At 27.7% G+C, this 20,623-nt stretch overlaps 2 protein-coding genes across 2 annotated transcripts in view; one reads left to right on the forward strand and one right to left on the reverse strand.

Moving 5' to 3' along the window:
- Positions 1–3,346: 3,346 nt before the first annotated feature.
- On the forward strand, positions 3,347–13,022 carry LOC129989402 (L-xylulose reductase-like). The gene is made up of 7 exons (XM_056097919.1): positions 3,347–3,512; positions 5,653–5,750; positions 6,463–6,617; positions 8,161–8,203; positions 9,921–10,085; positions 11,371–11,500; positions 12,061–13,022. Exons 1-7 carry the CDS (start codon positions 3,461–3,463, stop codon positions 12,165–12,167), a joined length of 750 nt encoding a protein of 249 aa, XP_055953894.1. The 5' UTR covers positions 3,347–3,460; the 3' UTR covers positions 12,168–13,022.
- Positions 13,023–16,385: 3,363 nt separating this feature from the next.
- LOC129988748 (sodium/calcium exchanger 2-like) overlaps positions 16,386–20,623 on the reverse strand; it is a 79,744-nt gene continuing 75,506 nt past the window's right edge. Inside the window, exons 11-12 of the mRNA XM_056097016.1 lie at positions 18,814–19,143; positions 16,386–16,887 (exon numbers count right to left, since the gene is read on the reverse strand). Coding sequence (XP_055952991.1) covers positions 16,651–16,887; positions 18,814–19,143 — 567 coding nt within the window. The 3' untranslated portion in view covers positions 16,386–16,650. The remainder of the gene's footprint in view (positions 16,888–18,813; positions 19,144–20,623) is intronic.

A 20,623-nucleotide genomic window follows, 5' to 3' on the forward strand; every position in this document is an offset into this window, starting at 1 on the left:
AGAATGTTCCATGACCTACTTGTGTCGACCACCATTCGAGCAAAGAACTGAAGTGCAAATGTTTTACGGACCTCTAAGTCCCCGCCCTGTAAGTCCCTGCACAGATTTTATTTTGGATGGAAAAAATGCAAAATCTGCCGTACGATTTTTCGTATAGTTGAATACGGAATATCCGGAACACGGGAAATAACTGGCAAACTCACACTATTATGTGGCGACTGACTGCTGGCTTTAACGAGCGCAGTCACAACATTTTCGACGTTGAAAGACGGGATTTTTTTTTTTTTTTTCGTCCTCTAGAAAAAAAAAATCCTGAAAGAATTCTCCTGCTGAAAGAATGCCAAGTTGCCCAGTTTTTTCAAATTTCTGCATCATCTTGCGTAGGTAACCTGGAGGCATTGGACCTCTTCGTATTTGCTTCATACGACGAAATTCCTTTAGAGCTGCAGCGGAGTTTTGTTGGTTGTTGTAGAAAAATTACACCAGTAGCGCTTTTTCTTACAAAGTAGGCATGACGAACAGAGAAGAAACTTAGTTCGTGCAGAATCCGCCTCCTTTTTATCCAAAGAAAAACGGTAATAGGCACACGCTGTAACGCAAATTATGTTTCACATTTTCAATATATGCAAATAAATGCCGTTTTTGTTACAACGCCATCTATTGGTGAATCTTTGTACTAATTTTTTAATTAATAAGTGTAAAGAGCATGATCTGAATAATCTGTAGTTAAAATTTTATCTTATTTCGACCAATAGAACGCATTTTAGAGCCGTCTGAAGTGGGCAACCTATTTCTTTCTAAACCTGTATATTCTTATCAATGTTCTTAAGCTACCGAAGATTTGATTATACGTTAAAAAATACAATTTTTCCTCATTAACTAATTATAGTTGGTATCAAATATTATGAGTAAATAATGGTATTCTTAGCCCTTCAAGCTATTGTTTATATATTGTTTCAACTTTAAGAAGAATCTTTTAAGCCTAAATTCTTTTAAATAAATTGAATGGAAAATCCATTTAAAAATTTCAAAAAAATCCTGAAATAAATACTTGTGAGTCTTATTAAATCAAGAAAGTCATAAATAACTTTTACGATATATATGCATTAGATTAATTAGTACTAAAGGCCTTATCACACGGGCAAATACCGTCTACACTTTCGTGGACAATTTTCCGTTTTTACCCGCAGGCAACCGGTCAAGCAAGTTTTCCGTCATCGTGAGCTTTTTTCAACCAGCTTGAAAATGTAGACGATGGCGACGGAAAGATCGTTTGCAAAAGAAATTCAACCAATCGTGCATGGCTTTGGTACTGACGTAGTTGCCAAGAATGGCGCGATTGTCGTCAATATAAAACTAATTTGTAAACACATTTTCAAAATGTTCTATGGTCGTGTCATAAAAAATGGGTTTTGATCGACTTTATTCATCAAAAGTAGGCTATTTGGAATCCACTGAATATTCATTATTAAAGACAAACGCTACACGAAGAAATTCGTACAATAATTATCAGAAGACGAAAAGAGATATTGACATCCGTAGATAGTCATTAAAACCAAGAAAATTTATTTTCAGAATTAAAAAAATTATTAATGTTTATGTGAACTGTCTTCTTTTTGTGAACTGTATTTGATCAGATTAAATCTTTAATTTTTTTTTTAAATAATGGTATAATTTTTGAATTTCTAAAATATGTAATTAACATCTTCCATACAGTTGAAAAATTATTTAATTCTTTGCTGTTGTGAAAGTTAATAAGGATCAATTCATTTTCTTACCGCTGAAATATTGTTCAGCACATTATATAGTACATTTAAGGGAACTGCAGAATATGAATGATTATTTATTGTTTAATGCTTTAATTAATAAATAATAGTGAAGTTTTTATTTTTAAAATGAATTGCACATCCAACTCACAAAATCGCTTTTTTAGCATATTTCTGTGTTCAATTTGATTTTCACAATTTAATCTATGAAATACCAATACAGATATATTATGCAATTATTAGATTATTTTTTGTACGTAAACCTGTCGTTATTACTGAAAAATTAACAAAATTGATGGAACAGCAATATATCCCAGGATATAATGTATGCAATGTATGAACAGGAATCCCACTAACGAAATGTGTAAACTGCAGATATTCACCAAACAGAAAAAGCGAATAAAGAGCGATAAATTAGCCATAAAGTACACATGTGTTTTAGGTTTATTATACAGCAAATCCCCACGTGACGTCACTACACACTTTTTTCCGTGCGCGTTTGTCCACAAAAGTGTAGACGGTATTTTGCCATGTGATAAGGCCTTAACAGAATAAAAAAACATGTAATAGCAATATATGTTTGATATTAATGAGTTATCCAGTTTAATATATATTCTTTTAATGAATAGAAGAACGTTATGAAGAATTTAAAATGTCTAAACGACTTGCAACCACTTATTAAAACCAACGTGATGCGGAAGAAATCAATTTTAAAAGACTTGTTACTTTTGGAGATATGAGGGGATCGAACTCGTATGGTTCGTAGCCAAGTAAAATGACCACAAGACAAAAGTAATTACTCATATCTCGTAGCTGTTATCTGGCTTATAAAGCGTCACCACATTACTCCCCCTCCAGTGAGTCGGAGGTGAGACGAAGGATATTCTGTCCTGTTTTATTTTTTGCTGTTATTAGTGGTGATATTAGCTGTTGCGTCTTATCCATTTTTTTATGGTCTGATTATTTATTAGTTTCATTTATTTATTGGCTGATTTTTTTTTTTTTTTGACTGATCAGCTTCATTTTTTATTTATTGGCTGATTTTTTATCAGCTTCCTTTTTTTATTTTATTTATTTCTGGTAGAGGGTGCCATAATAGTTGTATGAATGTTACGTATTTTTCGTCATCGGGTCACCAATGTAGCTATTGGTTATAGGGGAGGATTATACTCATAACTTATGGTTCATAGCCGCGTAACATGACCACAAGACAAGTAATTACTCATGTCTCGTCGCTGTTATCTGATTTATAAAGCGTCAACACAGATTAATAAATTTGCGTTCAATGCAAATCGAAAATTACCTTTCACAAGGCATCACAGCATCCGAGCATGCACCCATAGCTTTTTTTTTTTTTTTTGTAGCCTTGAACCCAGATGATTTATATTGTCTTTTTTCCCCCCTTCTTTGTCTTTGCTAATATCTGTTTTCTTTTTCTTTACAAATACGTTTTTTTTTTTTATTAGTAGGAGCAGCTTTCTTTTAACTTTAACAAACTAAGGGTTACTCTTTAAAAAAAAATTCCAATATGAACCAAAAGAACTGAACTGAACTGCTACTGTTTATTTACAATCTGATAACTCAGGGGGCGTGGTTACGAAATGCATTCGAGAAGTATTCTGTCCGTAATTCGGAAATAAGTTATATTCTCTTGTTATCGGTCTGCTACGTTTCTTAAGGATTCTGTCAAGAACATGGAGAAAAAATTTACCGGCAAGCGAGCTCTTGTGACTGGTGCTGGGCGGGGTAATATATTTTCCGAATTTTATATTAAAGTTTCCGATTTTAATTTTTTTTATTCATATAGTCTTTAAAATCAATTATATTTGAGCAAATACTTCTTTATTACAGAAGTTATAAATCTCAAAAAAAAAAAAAAAATGCTATGCAATACTATTATAAATCGATAAAAAGGCATTCATTATTTTTATGACTATTAATATCGTATAATCAGACAAGCAGAAGTGTGAGGCCCTTTTATTGTATTTGATGACTTGAAGAAAGGTTGATTTACAAATCATATGAATTACTAAATAGTTTTTAAAATTAAATCGATTTGAGTAAATATTGGAATGATGACCTAAATGCAGTTCTATTCATAAAATAAATAAATAAATAAAAAAGGTGCCTTGTTGAATATATAGCATCAAACTTGAAAAGTAAGATTGAAGGGAACTAGCCACTTTTTTTATAAAAAGGATATTGTAAACTATTCTTAAGTTGTAGTCTATAAAAGTTTGCTAAAGAGGATTTTGGGATAGCAAAAAAAAAAAATTTATTTCATGTTCCTATGATTTCACTGTTAAGTGGCAAAAATAATTATAAAGCTATTTTAATTCAAACCATATCATTAAAATTTGTGAAATAACTAAATAACATTGAATTAATTTTTTATCATAAATCAGAATATTATGTACATGACTTACTTTCTTATGTATTGCATAAAAAAGGGGTTTTAAGTAAGAAAAGTTAAAAGTATTCTAACCATGAAAGATTTTATGTCACTATAATAAATGCATATCCTTTTGATTACTTAATTATTGATATTTATTTTTATGAAATATAAAATAAATAGCAAGATCTTGTATATTGTGCAAGTCCTTGTTCATGAACTATAATCTTAAATGCTATAGTATTTTATTAATTATGAAAATATAGTGTGAGAAAAATTATTATTCAGTGGAAAAAAATTATTTCACATAATTAATTTATATATCAAAAATAAGAATTTCACATTCTTATTAAATTTTGCATTAAATTATTTAATGCTTTTTGTAAAATCTGTTAAATGTATCCCCCCCCTAAAAAAAAAAAGGAATCCAATAATATATAAATATTGATTTTATTTAAAATCAAGTATGATTATGATTGTAACTATGAAGAATTTGTAAAACTATAAACTGATATCTAATTATTTGAATTAACATTGAAAATATTGGACTTTATAAACTAAAAGTGCTTTTTCAATAAATTGATTCTCTAAGATAAGCCTTTTCAGAACTATAAATATGAGATGAAAACAGGAATATAATGGCTTCATAAAGGTTTTAAAACTATATAGAAGTTGTGTGAGAAATAAAGCTTCTATATAGTTTGAAACCCTATAATATTTTTTAATGTAAAGTGCCTTATCTTTTATTTCAAATATGTTATTAATGATTTGCATGTTTTGGAAAGCAAATTTATTTCAATGTTTAATGTCTCATAAGGAACTCTGAGTCTGATGCTGCTAAAATTTATTTTTTATACTTTTTTTAAATTCCTAAATAAAATATTTTATTAATTTAAATGTAAATCTAATTTTGATTTTACATGTGTTTTTTTTATGAAGTCTTGTTAATTTTAAACTGATTTGGATAAATAATTGCAGTAATAATAATTATGCATTGGAAAAAATTGATTATTGAAAAATTTTAGACTTTTAAATCTATTCTTCAAAATTCTTTTTTTGAATAATGGAAGTTCAAGATCCCTTATCTTTCAAAAGATATAAAATGATATAATTTTCTAATATTTTATATTATTGCAATTTTCTTTATTATTAGTAACTCAACTTGATAGTAAATAGAATGCTGTGAATGATGCAAAATATGCATATTTGCACAATGGAAGGCACTGTGAAATTATGATTCTGTTGAACAAAGATAAAGACAATTCAGAGTATTAATAATAAATATCCAAGATTAAATCGTATGTCAAATATTCAATAAGATTATTTTTAGCCCTTTTTGATTGAGTATAATGAATTATTTCTCTGATCATTTTAAAATGTTATTTATTATTATTTTTCACCACATTCTTTTTGAGTATTTATTATATCTTTTTCTAATAAGACAATATGTGTCTTTTTCTAATCTCTTGACAATATGTTTTACTTTCATTGCAGGTATTGGTAAAGCCATTGTTCTTGAGCTTGTTAAACATGGAGCCCATGTAATAGCTCTAAGTCACACAAAATCAAATCTGGAAAAATTAAAAGAAGAAGTAAGATTTAAACATAGATTACTAGATTGATTGTAAATCATTGTTTAGCTATTGAGCAACTTACTTGGCTCATTTCAAATGCTTTTGTTTTCTTGAGTTATCATGGGCATTGAATTAAGAAATATGATCACCAATGCTTAATTAATTTGAAATCTTAAGTGAGTTAACTTTTAAGAATTATTTCAAAGCTTATTCTATTTCTAAGGTTGTTTTATTTATATAAGGAGAAAAAGGGATATGAAAATTAATGGTTAAAGAAATAATTTGCATGAATTAAAGCTTGGGAATGAAAAATCACGATCTTATTTTAGTTATATTATTATTATTATTTTCATTAAAAGCATAGGCAGTATTGCATTTTTTTTTTTTTTAGTAAACATGGAAGTTTTGTTAAAGAATATGCCTAATGATTTCAGTCTCTACTATAAATATATTATATTTCAATTCTAAAGATATATTATAATTCTAGCAGATTTAACTACTACTAATAAATGATTAAAATTTTTCCCCATGAAAATATTTTTTCTCTTCAATTTGATAAGTTCTTTTAAAATTATTAAAATTGGAACTAAGCTATTCAGTATTTCCAGGAATAGTTGATGCAATAAAATGTGAGAATTTTGAAATCAACAAAATTAATTAAATACCCAAAATTATTCTTTAAAAGATAAAAAGATTTCTGTCAGTACTGAAATATTCCTATTTTTTTCAGGCCCCAGGAATCGAAATTGTGTCTGTGGATGTGAGAAATTGGAAAGAAACTGAAAATGCAGTTAAGAAATTAGGCCACATAGATCTGTTAGTAAATAATGCTGGTGTCCTCTCTTTACAACCAGTTGGCTCTATCACAGAAGAAGAAGTGGATAAGTAATGCTTGCTTCTGAATAACTTTTAGTTTTGGGACTTTTTACTAATAACTACATGCATAATGATTTTTTCAAGTTTTATTTAATAGTTTTTTTTTGTTTTTTTTTTGCACTTGAATAATTTTGTTATATATAATATTATTTGTTAAAAGTAAAAAAAGATGCTTTGCAACTTGATTTTTTCCCCTCTGCATGCAGTCAGGTACAAATGTTATAAGGCTAAAATATTAATTATTATTTCTTAATGCAAAACTTACATATTCTTCCTTTAATCATCTTATTAACAGATTTACACCCTTGACGTCAGTGATGGCTCATACATTTGGGCTTTAGAGTTGCAACTGACCTTGTAATCATTTTTTTAAAAAATTGTTTGTTTTTGTTTTTATTAACATTAGTATATTTTTGCTAAGATTGCAAAGATTTTATTGATTCAAGATTAAAATCATTCTTAATTGCATCCCCTGAATGCTATTATTACCTTGCAAAAATCTACTATTACTTGGACAAATCTCAATTAACATTGAAAAGAAACAGTTTCTCTGTTAGAGTTCAATGCTGCTAAAAAAATGATTTATAAGTTGAGAAAAATAGATTTTTTTTTCCCTTTCAGGTTGGAGTTGTGAAGTTAAGCAAAAAAAAAAAAAAAAAATTACAATTTCTTTTCTGCTCCTATTTCACTCTTCTTTTTTGCACTTCTCAAATATTTTTTTTTCCTTTCAATTTATTTTGAAATTTTTCATTTCAATATGAAATATTTCTACAACCTCCTTACTTTTTATTTCATTTTTTACAAATCAAATTTCTAGATAAAATTGTTCCAGACTGAAAAAAAATAAACACATTTTAGAATCGATTTTTTAAACCAGATTTCTGGCTGTAAGTTCTAAACTAATTAAAATGAATTGGTCATTTTATACAATTATAATGCCGAAAAGTTTTAAAGCTGTCTTTGAATATGAGAATTGGGGATTAATACAAGGCATTTTTTTAAAGTATTTTGCATTGTTGCTCATTATTAAATTTATAAACTGACCCACTCTCTCCTTCATTGCATTGTCTTTCATATTTTGATTATATTTATTGTTAATAAGGAACAACAAATAAATAAATTACCCAACAAATAGGAATAGCAGATCTTATAATCAAAAAATTAAAATTGACTTTCTGTTTCTCCACAAAAATCTCTGCTGTGTTAGTTGCAACATCTTATAAGTACTTTTGCATTCTGAGTCTATTAATTATTTTTAGTTTAATTTTTAACAGATTTATTTGTTATATAGTTATAAATGAAAAGTTATCAAAACTGCAGGAACATATCATAAAATATATTTTACATTAAAGAGATACATAGCATCAATTTAAGAATGAAAATTATTGCAGTTTATGAAAATTTAAACAAATGTTTTTAAATTTCATCTTCCATTAATCTGAAAATTACAAGATTAATAATGAATGCATTATTAAATTTTATTGTAATTTGTTTGCATGTGCATGTGAAATGTTCATATATGAAATAATTATGCATGTTTTATTTTTTATAGCTGTTTTGCAGTGAATGTGAAAGCTGTAATAAATATTTCACAAGTAGGTTTGCCATAAGATAGATGTAATTTCTAATATTTTTTTTTTTTTTCATGCTCATATTACATCAATTTGACCATAATCTACAAACTAATGTAAATTAATTATTTTTATTTTATTTTAGGCGTGTTAAAATATTATTGATGTAGTTTTCTACTAAAAAACTGGTTGAGTGACTAAACATTCAAACAATTTTAATAATTTAATAAACTTTTCTTTAATTTTTTAATTAATGATTTTCTTCATGTGTTATACTGATATTTTTTATTAACTCATACTAAATACTTATGTGATATTAAACAAATTTAGATAAGACAGTTCTCAAATTCAAATTTAAGTAATTGTTAGTATAAACTTTTTGTGATGTTAAGCAAGATTTTAAAGAGAAAAAGATACCTCATGGCATACTATCTGCTTTGTGATCTGTTTATCATGCATTTGAGACCATAGACCATGGAAAAACCAATGTCATGCAATCTGGATGCAGATTACAAAACACTATAAAAACTTGCTGCTATGTGATTTCAAATTGATGCCTTCATGTTAGTATAGAAAAAGGTTTCACAATTGAGACGTCAGCTTAAGCATCATCTAAATATAGTTCATGATTGCAAGGCTCTTGTCAAAATCATCTTCACTTCTAAATAGATTATTCATCTGGCATAAGGAATTGAAAAAAATATCTTGAGAAATCAAATGGCTAACTAAAATGTTAATTTCTTTTATTAAAGCCATGTTTCCTATATTTTTTTTATTCTTGCCCCCTCCCCTTGTCAATCTGAATGTTTTCCAAGATGTCAGATATAAAATTTTGACAACCATTTTTCACCAAATATTCAATAAATTTTATAATAGCTTATGTGTAAATAAATAAACCATTTTTGCTTTACATAAAAATTTAAAGAACAAATTTTAATACAAAAAATTAATAATAATTGGGGTGGATAAGCCACTTTTTTTTTTTTTTTTTTATCTCTACACATTTTTTCAAAGTGTGGAATTAAATTAGACCTGACATTCCTTTGTGACAACAAGACCCAAAACCTAGCTTCACACAGATAAGAACTAACAGTAGGTGTTTAACTTCCTCAAGTTTGGCATATAGGAATGGATATTAATCTATTATTAATAGCAAAAACTCAATTACTTCCACTTTTCTAAAGAGTCTTGTAATGAATTTTCATGATTATTTAATTTCTTCTGCAGCAATAAATACAGATAAAGTTATCATAAAATAAATCTTGAGCCATGCAAAAAAAAAAAAAGGTATTATCATTTTAAAAGTATATTTCTCAATTTAGATAATAGTTTATGATAAATGTTCTATAAAAAATGTTGCAGCCTGTGAAATTAAATTAAAATATTAATATAATTATAAAAATCATATAATATCTCACAGTATCTCTGTGAAGAAGTTGGGATTTTTCATTATGCTCTAGTGCACACTGTGAGTATCATTCCAAACAACCTCGAAATGATAAATGAAATGGATTTTTTTCTCTCTCCACTTTCTAAAATTAACTATTCTTGGAAAAGTCAGTTATACTGTATTATAATATTAAAATTTGTTCAAAAAAGGATTTATAATTTTTAAATTCCTACTAAGAATGAAAAAAAAAAAAAAATCCACATTATTATTCCTATTTCATGCAATCTTTGAAACATTTTATGTGTTATATTTGATGAAAAAAGTAAACTGTTATTTAATTACGTTGTTTAGATTGTTGCCAAAGGTATGGTTGAAAGAAAAACAGGAGGTGCAATTGTTAACATATCCAGTCAGGCTGCAATTATAGGTCTACCAAATCATACCACTTACTGTGCATCAAAAGGAGCAGTGGATCAAGTAACAAAAGTTATGGCTCTTGAATTGGGCCCACATAAAGTATGACAATTTATTTTACTATACTGTGATTAATATAGGATGTTTTAATTTATCTATAATTTTAAACTGAAATAACTTTTGAGTTATTGCAAAATGTACTATAAGCAGTTTGTTATTATTATTATTGAAAAGAATATGATACATGGATAATATTTTCAAAGTGGGAGTGTTTACTTCCTTTGATACCATTTAGAAAAATAAAATTTTATTAATAGTTCTTATACCATTTTTTTTTTAAAGTTGTCAGTTTTTTTATTTTTAATGTAGAACATCCCTATTGAAATAACATTACATTGTCAATACATAAATACCAATTTTTAATCATAAAACTTTCAACTGAATGTAATATTTTGAAAGGCATGTTGAGAAAAGAGTGCAAATGAACAATTTTCTTTTTATATTCTGTATCATTCATTGCATGCATTCTTAGAAATAAATAGTGAGGCCTTGAGGAATTATTTTAGTTTAAATTGTTGAATAATAAAAGCAAGCCTATATATATGTTTAGTTAAATTTTTAATTTCATTATGAGAAAAAGTTTCTCAGAGCCTTTCTTTTTATTTTGCCTGTCATGATATGTGATATGTTTTCAATTGCTACACTTAACTATATAAAAATTAAATTTTTATGCAAATGACCTTTGTTTTATTTACTGGTTGATCAAAATTCCATTATATTTTTTGCCACTTTGAGTTTTTATATCTTTTTTTATTTTTTATAGCATTTTAAATCTATCACATCTGACTTTTGTTTCAAACTATTCTCATAGTAATAAAACATTTTAGGATGAATCTGTATATCAATAGTTATTTGGAACAATTTTTAAAACTTTTATTGGTATGATCTTGATCATTTTGATAAATTGCATTTTTGATGCGGGAAAAAAAACTTTCATTACAAGATATAAAAGTTTTTGAAAAATATATATATCATCAGTTGTTTTGCTTTCATTCAACAGAAGTGAATTTATTTAAACATAATGGATAATGTCCTTATTTAAAACACATATTAAAAGTAAAAGGTATTATTAGAAGTATAATAATAGATATAGAGATATTTGAAGTATAACAATTGAAATAATTTGGATAAGCTATTGATGTGAGATATAAAAATGCAACATTATCAGTTAATTGCAAAAATTAGCAATTGTTTCACATTTAAAATTTTTGCATTACAGTAGGAAATATAATAGTGTTTTAAATAAATGAATATCTCTAAAATTTTTCTTTTATCTTCTCTTCATATTATATTCATGATATTTTAGATTTATTTATTTTTATTTCAGGTAAGAGTCAACAGTATAAACCCAACAATTGTTCGTACAGATATGGGTGCAACAGCTATTAGATCCTATGGTGAAGGCAAAGAAGTGGAGGAAGCTTTGAAAGCCAAAATACCTCTAGGAAAATTCTGTGGTATGTTTCTTTTTTCATTCATATTTTTTGCAGACTTTTCCACTGAAAAAATCGTAATGCATTAGGATGTAGGAGTTTAAAAGTGTGTTCTTTTTTCTCCAAAATGTGGATAAGTTTGCATTGAGAGGGACCCATTTTTTTCTAAGGAATTTTTATCTTTTTACTTACGAATTTTTATTGTACACATTAATTTTTATGGCAGAATTTTTTTTGTCTACTTTTTATAATAAATTTCTTCTTTAAATTTAATGGAATTGGAATCAACACTATATGTGTATTTTATGTGATAATAAGCTCATATATAAACATATATAAAATGTTCATCATTTAATGCTTATTTTACTGAAGTTTTATCTTGTGCTGTTTTATGAATTTGAGGTTTCTGCAAAACATTATGTATTGATTGAAGCTATTGAAATTAAGAAAATTAACATGTACAATCACTAATCATTTTTATTTGCATATGTTTTCTCTGATTTAAAAAAAAAAAAAAAAAAAAAAAAAAAAAAAAAAAAAAACTTTTTTTTATACTAACATAATATTTTTTTTTCCTCAAATAGAGGTCAATGATGTTGTTAAAGCTACAATGTTCCTTCTGAGTGATGAGGATGCTGGTATGATTACAGGAGCACAGTTGCCTTTAGAGGGTGGTTATATAATACAATAGACCTCTGAAATGTTGAGGATATTTTATAAATCCACATAATAATATGGGATTATTGTTTGTCAACAATATAAAATGGTGCCATTTTTTAAAATTTATAATTGCCATTTTTACTTTATTTTTTAAAATGATTACTTATTAACTTGTTAAAGATGTTGAAAGTAAACTTCTTTTGTATATTTTGAAAAAAAATGACTTTTTTTGAAATAAGTAAATTATATGGGTTCTTGAGTAAACCAATCAAGAAATGTATTGCATATACTTTCTGGTATGAGCATCTGAACATAGTCTTTTTAAAATACTAATAAATAAAACAGCACTTTATACTATGTAATTAATTTTAAAATTAATTCTTATTGCTTATGAAATTAATATAAAGAATCTTTTTTTGCTATATTTATCACACATCTTGCACAATTATTTATTAAAAATATTAAGATATTGATTTTTGGATTGAATAAGTTTATTCCATAACAAAGAAAAATTCTTAGGGCTTCAAGATTTTTCTGATTAGTAAAATCTGGAAAACAAGTAGATAATTTTTGTCTTTTAAAGAGTATTTTGTAGAACCCATGCCTAAAAAATTTTTATTTCACTATATGGATATTTTCTTATTATGTAATGGATCCCTATAAAAAAAATGTTCTATATTGGGGATGTTATCTCATTGTGAACATCCCTTTAAAAGTTTATTTTGTATTTCCCTCTTGTAAGGAATTAAGTATATGATTGGAAGCTATTTTCCAAGCTCTTTGCTAAATACATGTTGGTATGTGAGACAGTGTAATTATGTAAGGTCAAGAAAACTCGATAATAAGTACAACAACAAAAAGATAAATAAAAATTATTTTAATTTTACAGATATAGAACATTTATAGAAACTAATTTACTTTTTCTATTTTTGTTGTTTATCTAGTATTTCGAAAAATGTAATAAAAACAGTCGAAAAAAACATTTTTTATTAGGAATTAAAAAGTAAAATTGATTTAAATTTATTTTTATTTTTTAATCTCCGTATAAATTTTTCTTGTATTCACTGCTACATCAATCAAAATTTAACTACATTAAGGAGTTAACTGAAGCTCTAATTAATGAAGATCTGAAAATTATAATTAATGTAATATTGTAAGTCATCAGTAATACATAAAAAATTTCAAAATTCTATCGCATCAGAAGGCACATGAAAAATTTATAACAAAATTCTGTCTTTACAAGCATTAAGTTAAATAAAATTCTCATGAAATTTTAATTTTTAACCAATATTTATAGAGTGCAATACATAAGGCCTGCACTTCAATTCTAAGACTTAAAGAATAAGTATGGATGTTCTTTTCTGGTTTGTTTTTTGTGTTTTTGAATGGAAAGTTTGCATTTTCGTATAATATGGGTTCTATTGGTGAATAAGTTTGAAGAGATAAGTGCTATCACAAATGTTGCCCTCATCTTCTGACCACTATTCAAAAAATTGCGATCCACTTAACTGTTCTGCTGTTGCTTCAAAACTTAATAGTATTAACCCTTTGCAGTCCTGTTAAGTTTATGCATAGGAGTCATACTAATCGAATTTATAAATTTCACTATTCTTATTTCCTTGTTTCACTACTGAGTACAAATTGGACATAAATATTTTCAAAACAGCCATTATCACTTTCTTTATCTAAATCAGTATTCAAAAAATCAAAATCAAATTTATTGTTGCTACTTTCAATTTCACTGTTCATTTCTTTCAGTAACTCTCTTTCTACCATTTTAAAGTATTGTTTTTAAAAAGCAGAAATACATAATTACACATAAAAGCAATTTGTAAAATATTATGTTAAATTCTATATATGTCTAAAGCTGTCCAACTTAGTATAGTATAGGATGAGTATGTTTTTTACTGTGATAGCTAAGAGAAAATATGCCAACTGGAAAAGTACTATGGCTGAGAGCAGACATATGACTGCATTTTATATATTGAAATATATTTTGTTGCTTCATGTGGTATTACAAAAATACTGTCTCCAAGTGATACATATAAATTTCAATATTTGTACATAAATATCATCAAAGATGTAAATATATATATATAAAAAGTTTTGAAGCAGAAGGCAATTTCGAAGACAGTGAAGAGACTTTCGATTTTTTAACTTTGTTTTATTTCCGTCCCGGGAGACACGATTTCTTGCACAAGCAGAAGCGACAAGCACAATACAATACGAAATGAGGAAAAGCTCATGAAAATTTTATCCCTGTGAATATATACTGTGAGATTTTAATAGGGTTTTCTACCATGTGTCAATCACAAGTAAGGGTATCATAGGGATCTTTTAAAAGAATGTGCTTAGCTGGACAGTATTTTATCCCTTCACTCGAGTGTGGGAACTGCTGACTAAAGCACTTTCGCAGAGCTTTTATTGCGTTAATTAAATAGAAAAAGTATAATGGGATCAGGAAATAAGAGAATATTTTAGAATGAAGTTAATTTGGGCTATTTAAGACAAAACTTTGGATATTAATTAAGTTTAAATTAGATTTTAAAATATCACATATATATAAGATTTTTTATTATTAATATTGTCAATCTTTTGTTCTTAAATAATACAAAAACTATAGCAATGAATAGGATGTCAGTGGATAAGACTCAGTATACTGTCAACTGCCAGATATGGAAACTTTTTGGCATGCACCATAAGATGTTAATTTTGACAAAATAAGGATGAGATGAAAGAAACATGCACATATTGAGATAGTCATTAAGGAAAAAGTCTAAAAATGAATTCCAGAAACATGCACATCTTATTGCGTATAAATTGAATTGTCCCAAAGTACTAATCTTGGTATCCTGTAAAGAACATTGCATTAAAATTTATTGCTTGTTTAAATTTAAGTTAAAATGCCTTGCAGATCCCCTACTCCTTTTATTTTCAATTTTATAGAACTAACTTTTATAAATAAATACAATTTAACCTCACATGTTATATAGATGCTCTTAATATAAATAAATACCTTTAACTATTTCATAATAAACTTTGCCGAATATTTATTTTTCCACAGCTTAATAAAATCTGCTGAATGTGCAAAAGCTTTGCATCAATGTATTCATATAAATTAAACCTATTTTTTTTTTTTTTTTTTTAATGTATATGCTTTTAGAATCAAAACCTTTTTTTTTTTTTTTTTTTTGAAACTAGAATAGTGAATTTTTTTTTCAAGCTGAGAAGAATGTGACAAGTAAAAAAGTTGAATATACCCAATTAAAAAAAAAATGGCTAAATGAACACTTTATATTACCTATATTGACAAGCATGAAGATATAAAATGAAATCACTGTTGTTTTTTGTAAAATTTATTACAAAATATTTCAATATAATACATAGGTAATTACACACAAAATACATAAAAATGTCTTAGATTCCATGTTAAATAATACACATACACTTATCATGCTTTATTTAGTGTACTGCACTTTGATTATGTTAGCTGCTTTTGAAATAACATTTTTACGACATAAAAAAATTAAATAGCAAAAGTCAGTGGTATAAAATATCACATATTTCGAAGTAACTAAATAAAACTTCTGAGAAGAAATTCAACTGAACTCTAATAAACAAATTAAGCTACTTTTAAAACACAAAGTTAAGTACAGAATCTTGGGCAATATTTTAATAATCGTAGTATGAGTTTTTATTATTGAATACAAATTAATTACTCACAGTTGCACTTTTTATTTGAAGATTTATTGGCCAAATATTTTTACTTAAGCAGTAAAAGTATTAATCTGTTGAATTTCAGTATATATGTTGTTTTTAATATTTTATATAATTATAAATCCTATAAGATACATGAAATTTAAAAAATTTAATGCTTAATTTCTTGTTTTGATTTATATAAATTTAATTTGCATATTGTAATAAAATTCATAAAAATTTTTTAAAGACAACATTTTAGCAAATTACATAATGTATTTTTTAACTAAGTTTGATTTAAAAAAAAAAAGGGGGGAGAAAATTTCAGGAAATTGCTTAATCTATCCAATTAATATTCTATTGGAAAATAATGCTCAAAGAATAAGATTTATAAATGGACCAATTCCCTTCCTATCATTATAATATAAAAATAAATATAATAATCACCATATCAATTCATTTCATTTTTTGATAAATCTTTGTTATAGTATGTGGAATATTTCTTTCATCTAAGCTTTTTTTTTTTTTTTTTTTTTTTTTGTGAATGATAATTTTTTTAATAAAATTTTTAAAATAAATGTGCATTTGCAATTTATAATTAAATTCATCATGTTGTAAGCTCTTATCAAGAAAATTTTAAAATTCAATGCATCAAATAACTGAATCATTTAAACATCAAAAATATTCTCAAGAAATGAGATAAATTCCTCATCAAATAAAATAAGAATAAAAAAAAATTAAACTGAATAATATTTACAGATGATATATTCCAGACAAGGGGATGATTAATTTTTCAATGTTCAACCCATGTCTTTTGTTTAGAAATGAAAGTAACCGTATGCCTCAAGTGATGATAGCATAACATACAAGAACCACATTGAAATCATTGCAATAGCACATCCTAATGCTACATTGCGAGGGCCACCGAGTTCTGCTCTTCCTAGCACAGCCATATATCTCCTTGCCACAATAAGAGAGATGCATGCAATCGCCAAAGCAGAATAAATGGCAACACTGAAGCCCAGAGTTCCTGCTTCTACTCTAAATGCTTGATCCTGAAAATAATGAATAAGTTAGATGCGTAATATTTCATGTAGTCAAAGTTTTTTAAGAAATGAAATACAGGAATCTATATGTTACTCATGATACATTTTTAGGTGCAAGATATAATCTAAGTTAGGCAACAATTCAAAATCTCGGTACCTATCGGTTGTACCGGCGACCAAAAGGCGCCCAGTAAGAATTTCGCCAATTTTGCGATTTCAGTAGTCACATTATATAGCATGTGATTCGCACATTCAAAATTTTTCTTTATAAATAATAATGGACTTGAGAATATTTTTGTAATTTGGCGAAATTTTTCTTGGTGCTTTTTGATCGCAGTTAAAACCAAATTGTACCGAAATCTTTTAAAAACGCACATTAATGTAGTGACCAGCGCCATCTGCTGGCCAACAGGTGTTGATGCTTGTTAGACGGAGTACAGATCAGACGGGTCTCTGAACGAAAGACGCGACGTAGGTCAGGATGAGAGCTGTGAGACGATGAATGCAGCTGACGAAACAACGAATATTGCCATGCAATGACTGCGATATTAACATGTGAATTAATCCTGCGACGTATTCGACGAAATCTGTTTAATGTCCATTTCCTTTATGTTAATGTAATTGTCCGTCCTAAATGTAATTAAATGTGCGTGATTCTAAAATAGTAGTGATTCCTGAGTCCTACATTAATGTAATATCCTCCTGTCTTACACTTCCTCCTCAATTTATGATAATAAAAACTAAATAAAGCATAATTTCAAAACCTTTTTGTTTATTGTACATATTTTGCGTTTCGTTGAAAATAGAATAGACAAACAGAAATCTCTAAATTTTGACCACTTTACCCGAATGTAACCTAGGGGATGGGGCAATATATGTTTGAAGAAAGAATAGTGAATTTGAGTTGTTTAAAAGTTTGAGTTATTTCACAAATTGAAAATTTTGCTACCCAATTTCAATGCTTTTCAATATTTTATTTTAGACTGCATTATTTTTTTTAAAAAAATTCTTAAGTATGATGTTTTAACCTTTAGATTACAGCTAGAAGAAATCTCGACACATTTGTAAGACGAAAATTTTGGCCGCATAATAGAAAAGTGCTTTTCTTTCCTATTGACATCTTATGGGATTCTCTACTTTTGTTTTCACGTATTAGCCAACAATTCATGTGGTGATATAATAGATTACAAAAGTAAAGTAATGTACAATTTGACTATAACTAATTTTATATTACTATGGCACGAAGGTTAAAAAAATCGCCATTTAATTTAAAATATGAATTTTTTTTTAAATAATATGGCTGCATCTTTATTTTGTAATTGGTAATATACAAGTTTATGCGGAAAATGCATTACATTTTCTTCAGTTCGAATCCAACTTGGGTACTTAATCTTAATAATCTCTTAATTATTGACACTTAATGAAAATTGAAAAGCCATTATTTTATGAACCAGAGATGGAATCGATTTAAACATGTTTCATGAAATAGCAGCCAAATGATAGCCGATAGCTTAAACCGAGGTGTAGTTGTATGTAATGGTGAATCTTCAGGGTAAAATTACGATGTCGGTTTCCTCCAATGTTGGCCAAATCGTGCAAAACGTCCACGATCTTAGAGCAAAGATTTTCTACTTCAAACTAAGGTTTCAGCATTGCAAGAAAAAAAATTAATTAGGTTACCATATTTGATGAGTTATTTCCACAGAAAAATTCTAATTTGGCGCCGGTACCATAAAAAGATACTTGTGAATTAACTACATGCCATGGCGTACATTAGTTACGGAAGAATCTAACAGCGTGTGATCTTTGACGATTCATCGTTGGAATGTGGTTAATTCACAAGTAATCATATAATTTAGTCTAGTCATCTTTCTGTTCAATATGTATATCGGTAGGGGAAAAAAGTGTTATATTAAAAAAGTCATATATACTTACTTTAGAGGCCCAGAATATGCTTGCAATCAGCCATGGCAATCCAAGTCCAAGAAAGACGTTCACAGAGTTACTTCCAGTCACATTGCCAATTGCATTGTCGGCGTACTTTTCTTGCCTTGCTGCCGCCATCGATGCAAAAAGATCCGGAAGAGATGTACCCAGAGCAACAAACGTGATTGCAGTCACGGCATCGTCCAAGTGAACGAGGCATCCGAAAATAGTAGCCAAATCACTAACAATCGCCGTCAAGACGCCAATCAGGATCAGAGATATGAAGAAAGTGAGCCAGCCACCACAAATACCAGTTGGTGGTACAAGTGCAAAGATAGACTGGAAATAAGAGGGAGATTGTAAGACAGGAATTTAAAAAAAAAAAAACTACAACACTAAATGTACCTTTCCGCAGTTACCATAAATCTTATGTGAAATCATTAATCTGAATGGATATGACAAGAATCATCACTATTACATATGTTTGGTGACAACTGCTGCCCCAGGAATGAAAATGCAATAGAAGCAAAATGTAGTTTGAACAGGAATATAAACGTTGTATTAGAATAGAATTTACAAAATGTTTCAGTGGTTGGTTGTGAGTTTTAGTGGCGCGAGAGCCAGCCTTGGCTAAACTGCGCCAATGTTTCAGTGGAACAGCTCAATAATTTTCCCAAGTTTGTAAATGCAACTTGCGACTACTCCGGACGTCTCGGTGATATTCAGTTAGCGCAACTGAATAAAACACCGTGTTCAGTGAGTGCTTTCAGAGATGCATTTTTTTTTTTGGAAGTTCATCTTAAAAAATATTCAGTAGGTGTTCCCATCCAACTATGTTTGCAGTAGGAATGGACCAAGCAAACAATTTCCAATAATATTAGTTAAAACTTTGGTGCTGAGGTGCAGTTGTTCCATGTACTAATTTATTAATCGAGGTTCTCAAACAGTACAAATGCCATTTATACATTAAGGCAAACATTCTCTAGAAATATTGCTTCGTCCATGAAATGATGCTCAAATTCTAAAACCCTATCTACTGCTGTTATGTTCCCACCTTACATTGCATTTGCGCTAACTTGATATGTTATTACTGCTTGATTTTGTATTCCGACCCCCTAGCAAATTTTTGAAAATCTCTTCCGATTCGATAATATTATATAAAAACGTGGAAAGAAAAACTCATGTAAAAAGGAAACAAAAAAAAAATGCGTATTTTTCCTTAGAGTCAAAAATATTTCAGTTTTTGGATAAAAAAGCTGTCATAAAAGTCTTATTAAAAACTATTTTATCAGTGGTGCATTGGTTTTTAATAGATATCATTTACGATTCTTTTTTTACACCACCTTTTTTTGGATCTTATGGTTCTCTGGACGAGAAATCTTGTCCTAAACAACTCAATAGAATGGATTTATCAATTATTTACTTTCCTTTAAATTAATTGTCTTTTTTGTTACGATTTTAATTACCTCATTTTTTAAAAATATTTTTTCAATTAAAAAGTTCTTTTTCATTTCATTTTTTTTCTCGGATACATTAGATTTCGTTTATTCATTAATGACTTACGTATTCACTTACATGTGTTTTTACATGTAATCATGAAATAATATAACTTTACATTGAATATGGCGTAACATGACCAGACCTGATAGTTGCTCTGTTATAATTTGAGACTGAATCCAATGTAATGGTACATACTTATTTATAAGCTAATTACTTAGCATAGTAGGAGGAAATTGATCCGGAATATAAGTTCTTTTTCTGCCTATTTAAGTTTATCTTATTAAAATGAGATTAGGTAAATGAGAATTTTCCTCACGTT

The sequence above is a fragment of the Argiope bruennichi genome, chromosome 10 (genome assembly GCF_947563725.1).
Source record: "Argiope bruennichi chromosome 10, qqArgBrue1.1, whole genome shotgun sequence".
NCBI lineage: Eukaryota > Metazoa > Arthropoda > Arachnida > Araneae > Araneidae > Argiope > Argiope bruennichi.

What these genes read in the sequence shown, in the direction of transcription:
- LOC129989402 (XM_056097919.1), top strand. Translation starts at nt 3,461, where the DNA reads ATGGAGAAAAAATTTACCGGCAAGCGAGCTCTTGTGACTGGTGCTGGG. An exon ending in TGGAAAAATTAAAAGAAGAA is followed by an intron (nt 5,751 to 6,462) that starts GTAAGATTTAAA and finishes TATTTTTTTCAG; the next exon opens with GCCCCAGGAATCGAAATTGT. An exon ending in CTGTAATAAATATTTCACAA is followed by an intron (nt 8,204 to 9,920) that starts GTAGGTTTGCCA and finishes TACGTTGTTTAG; the next exon opens with ATTGTTGCCAAAGGTATGGT.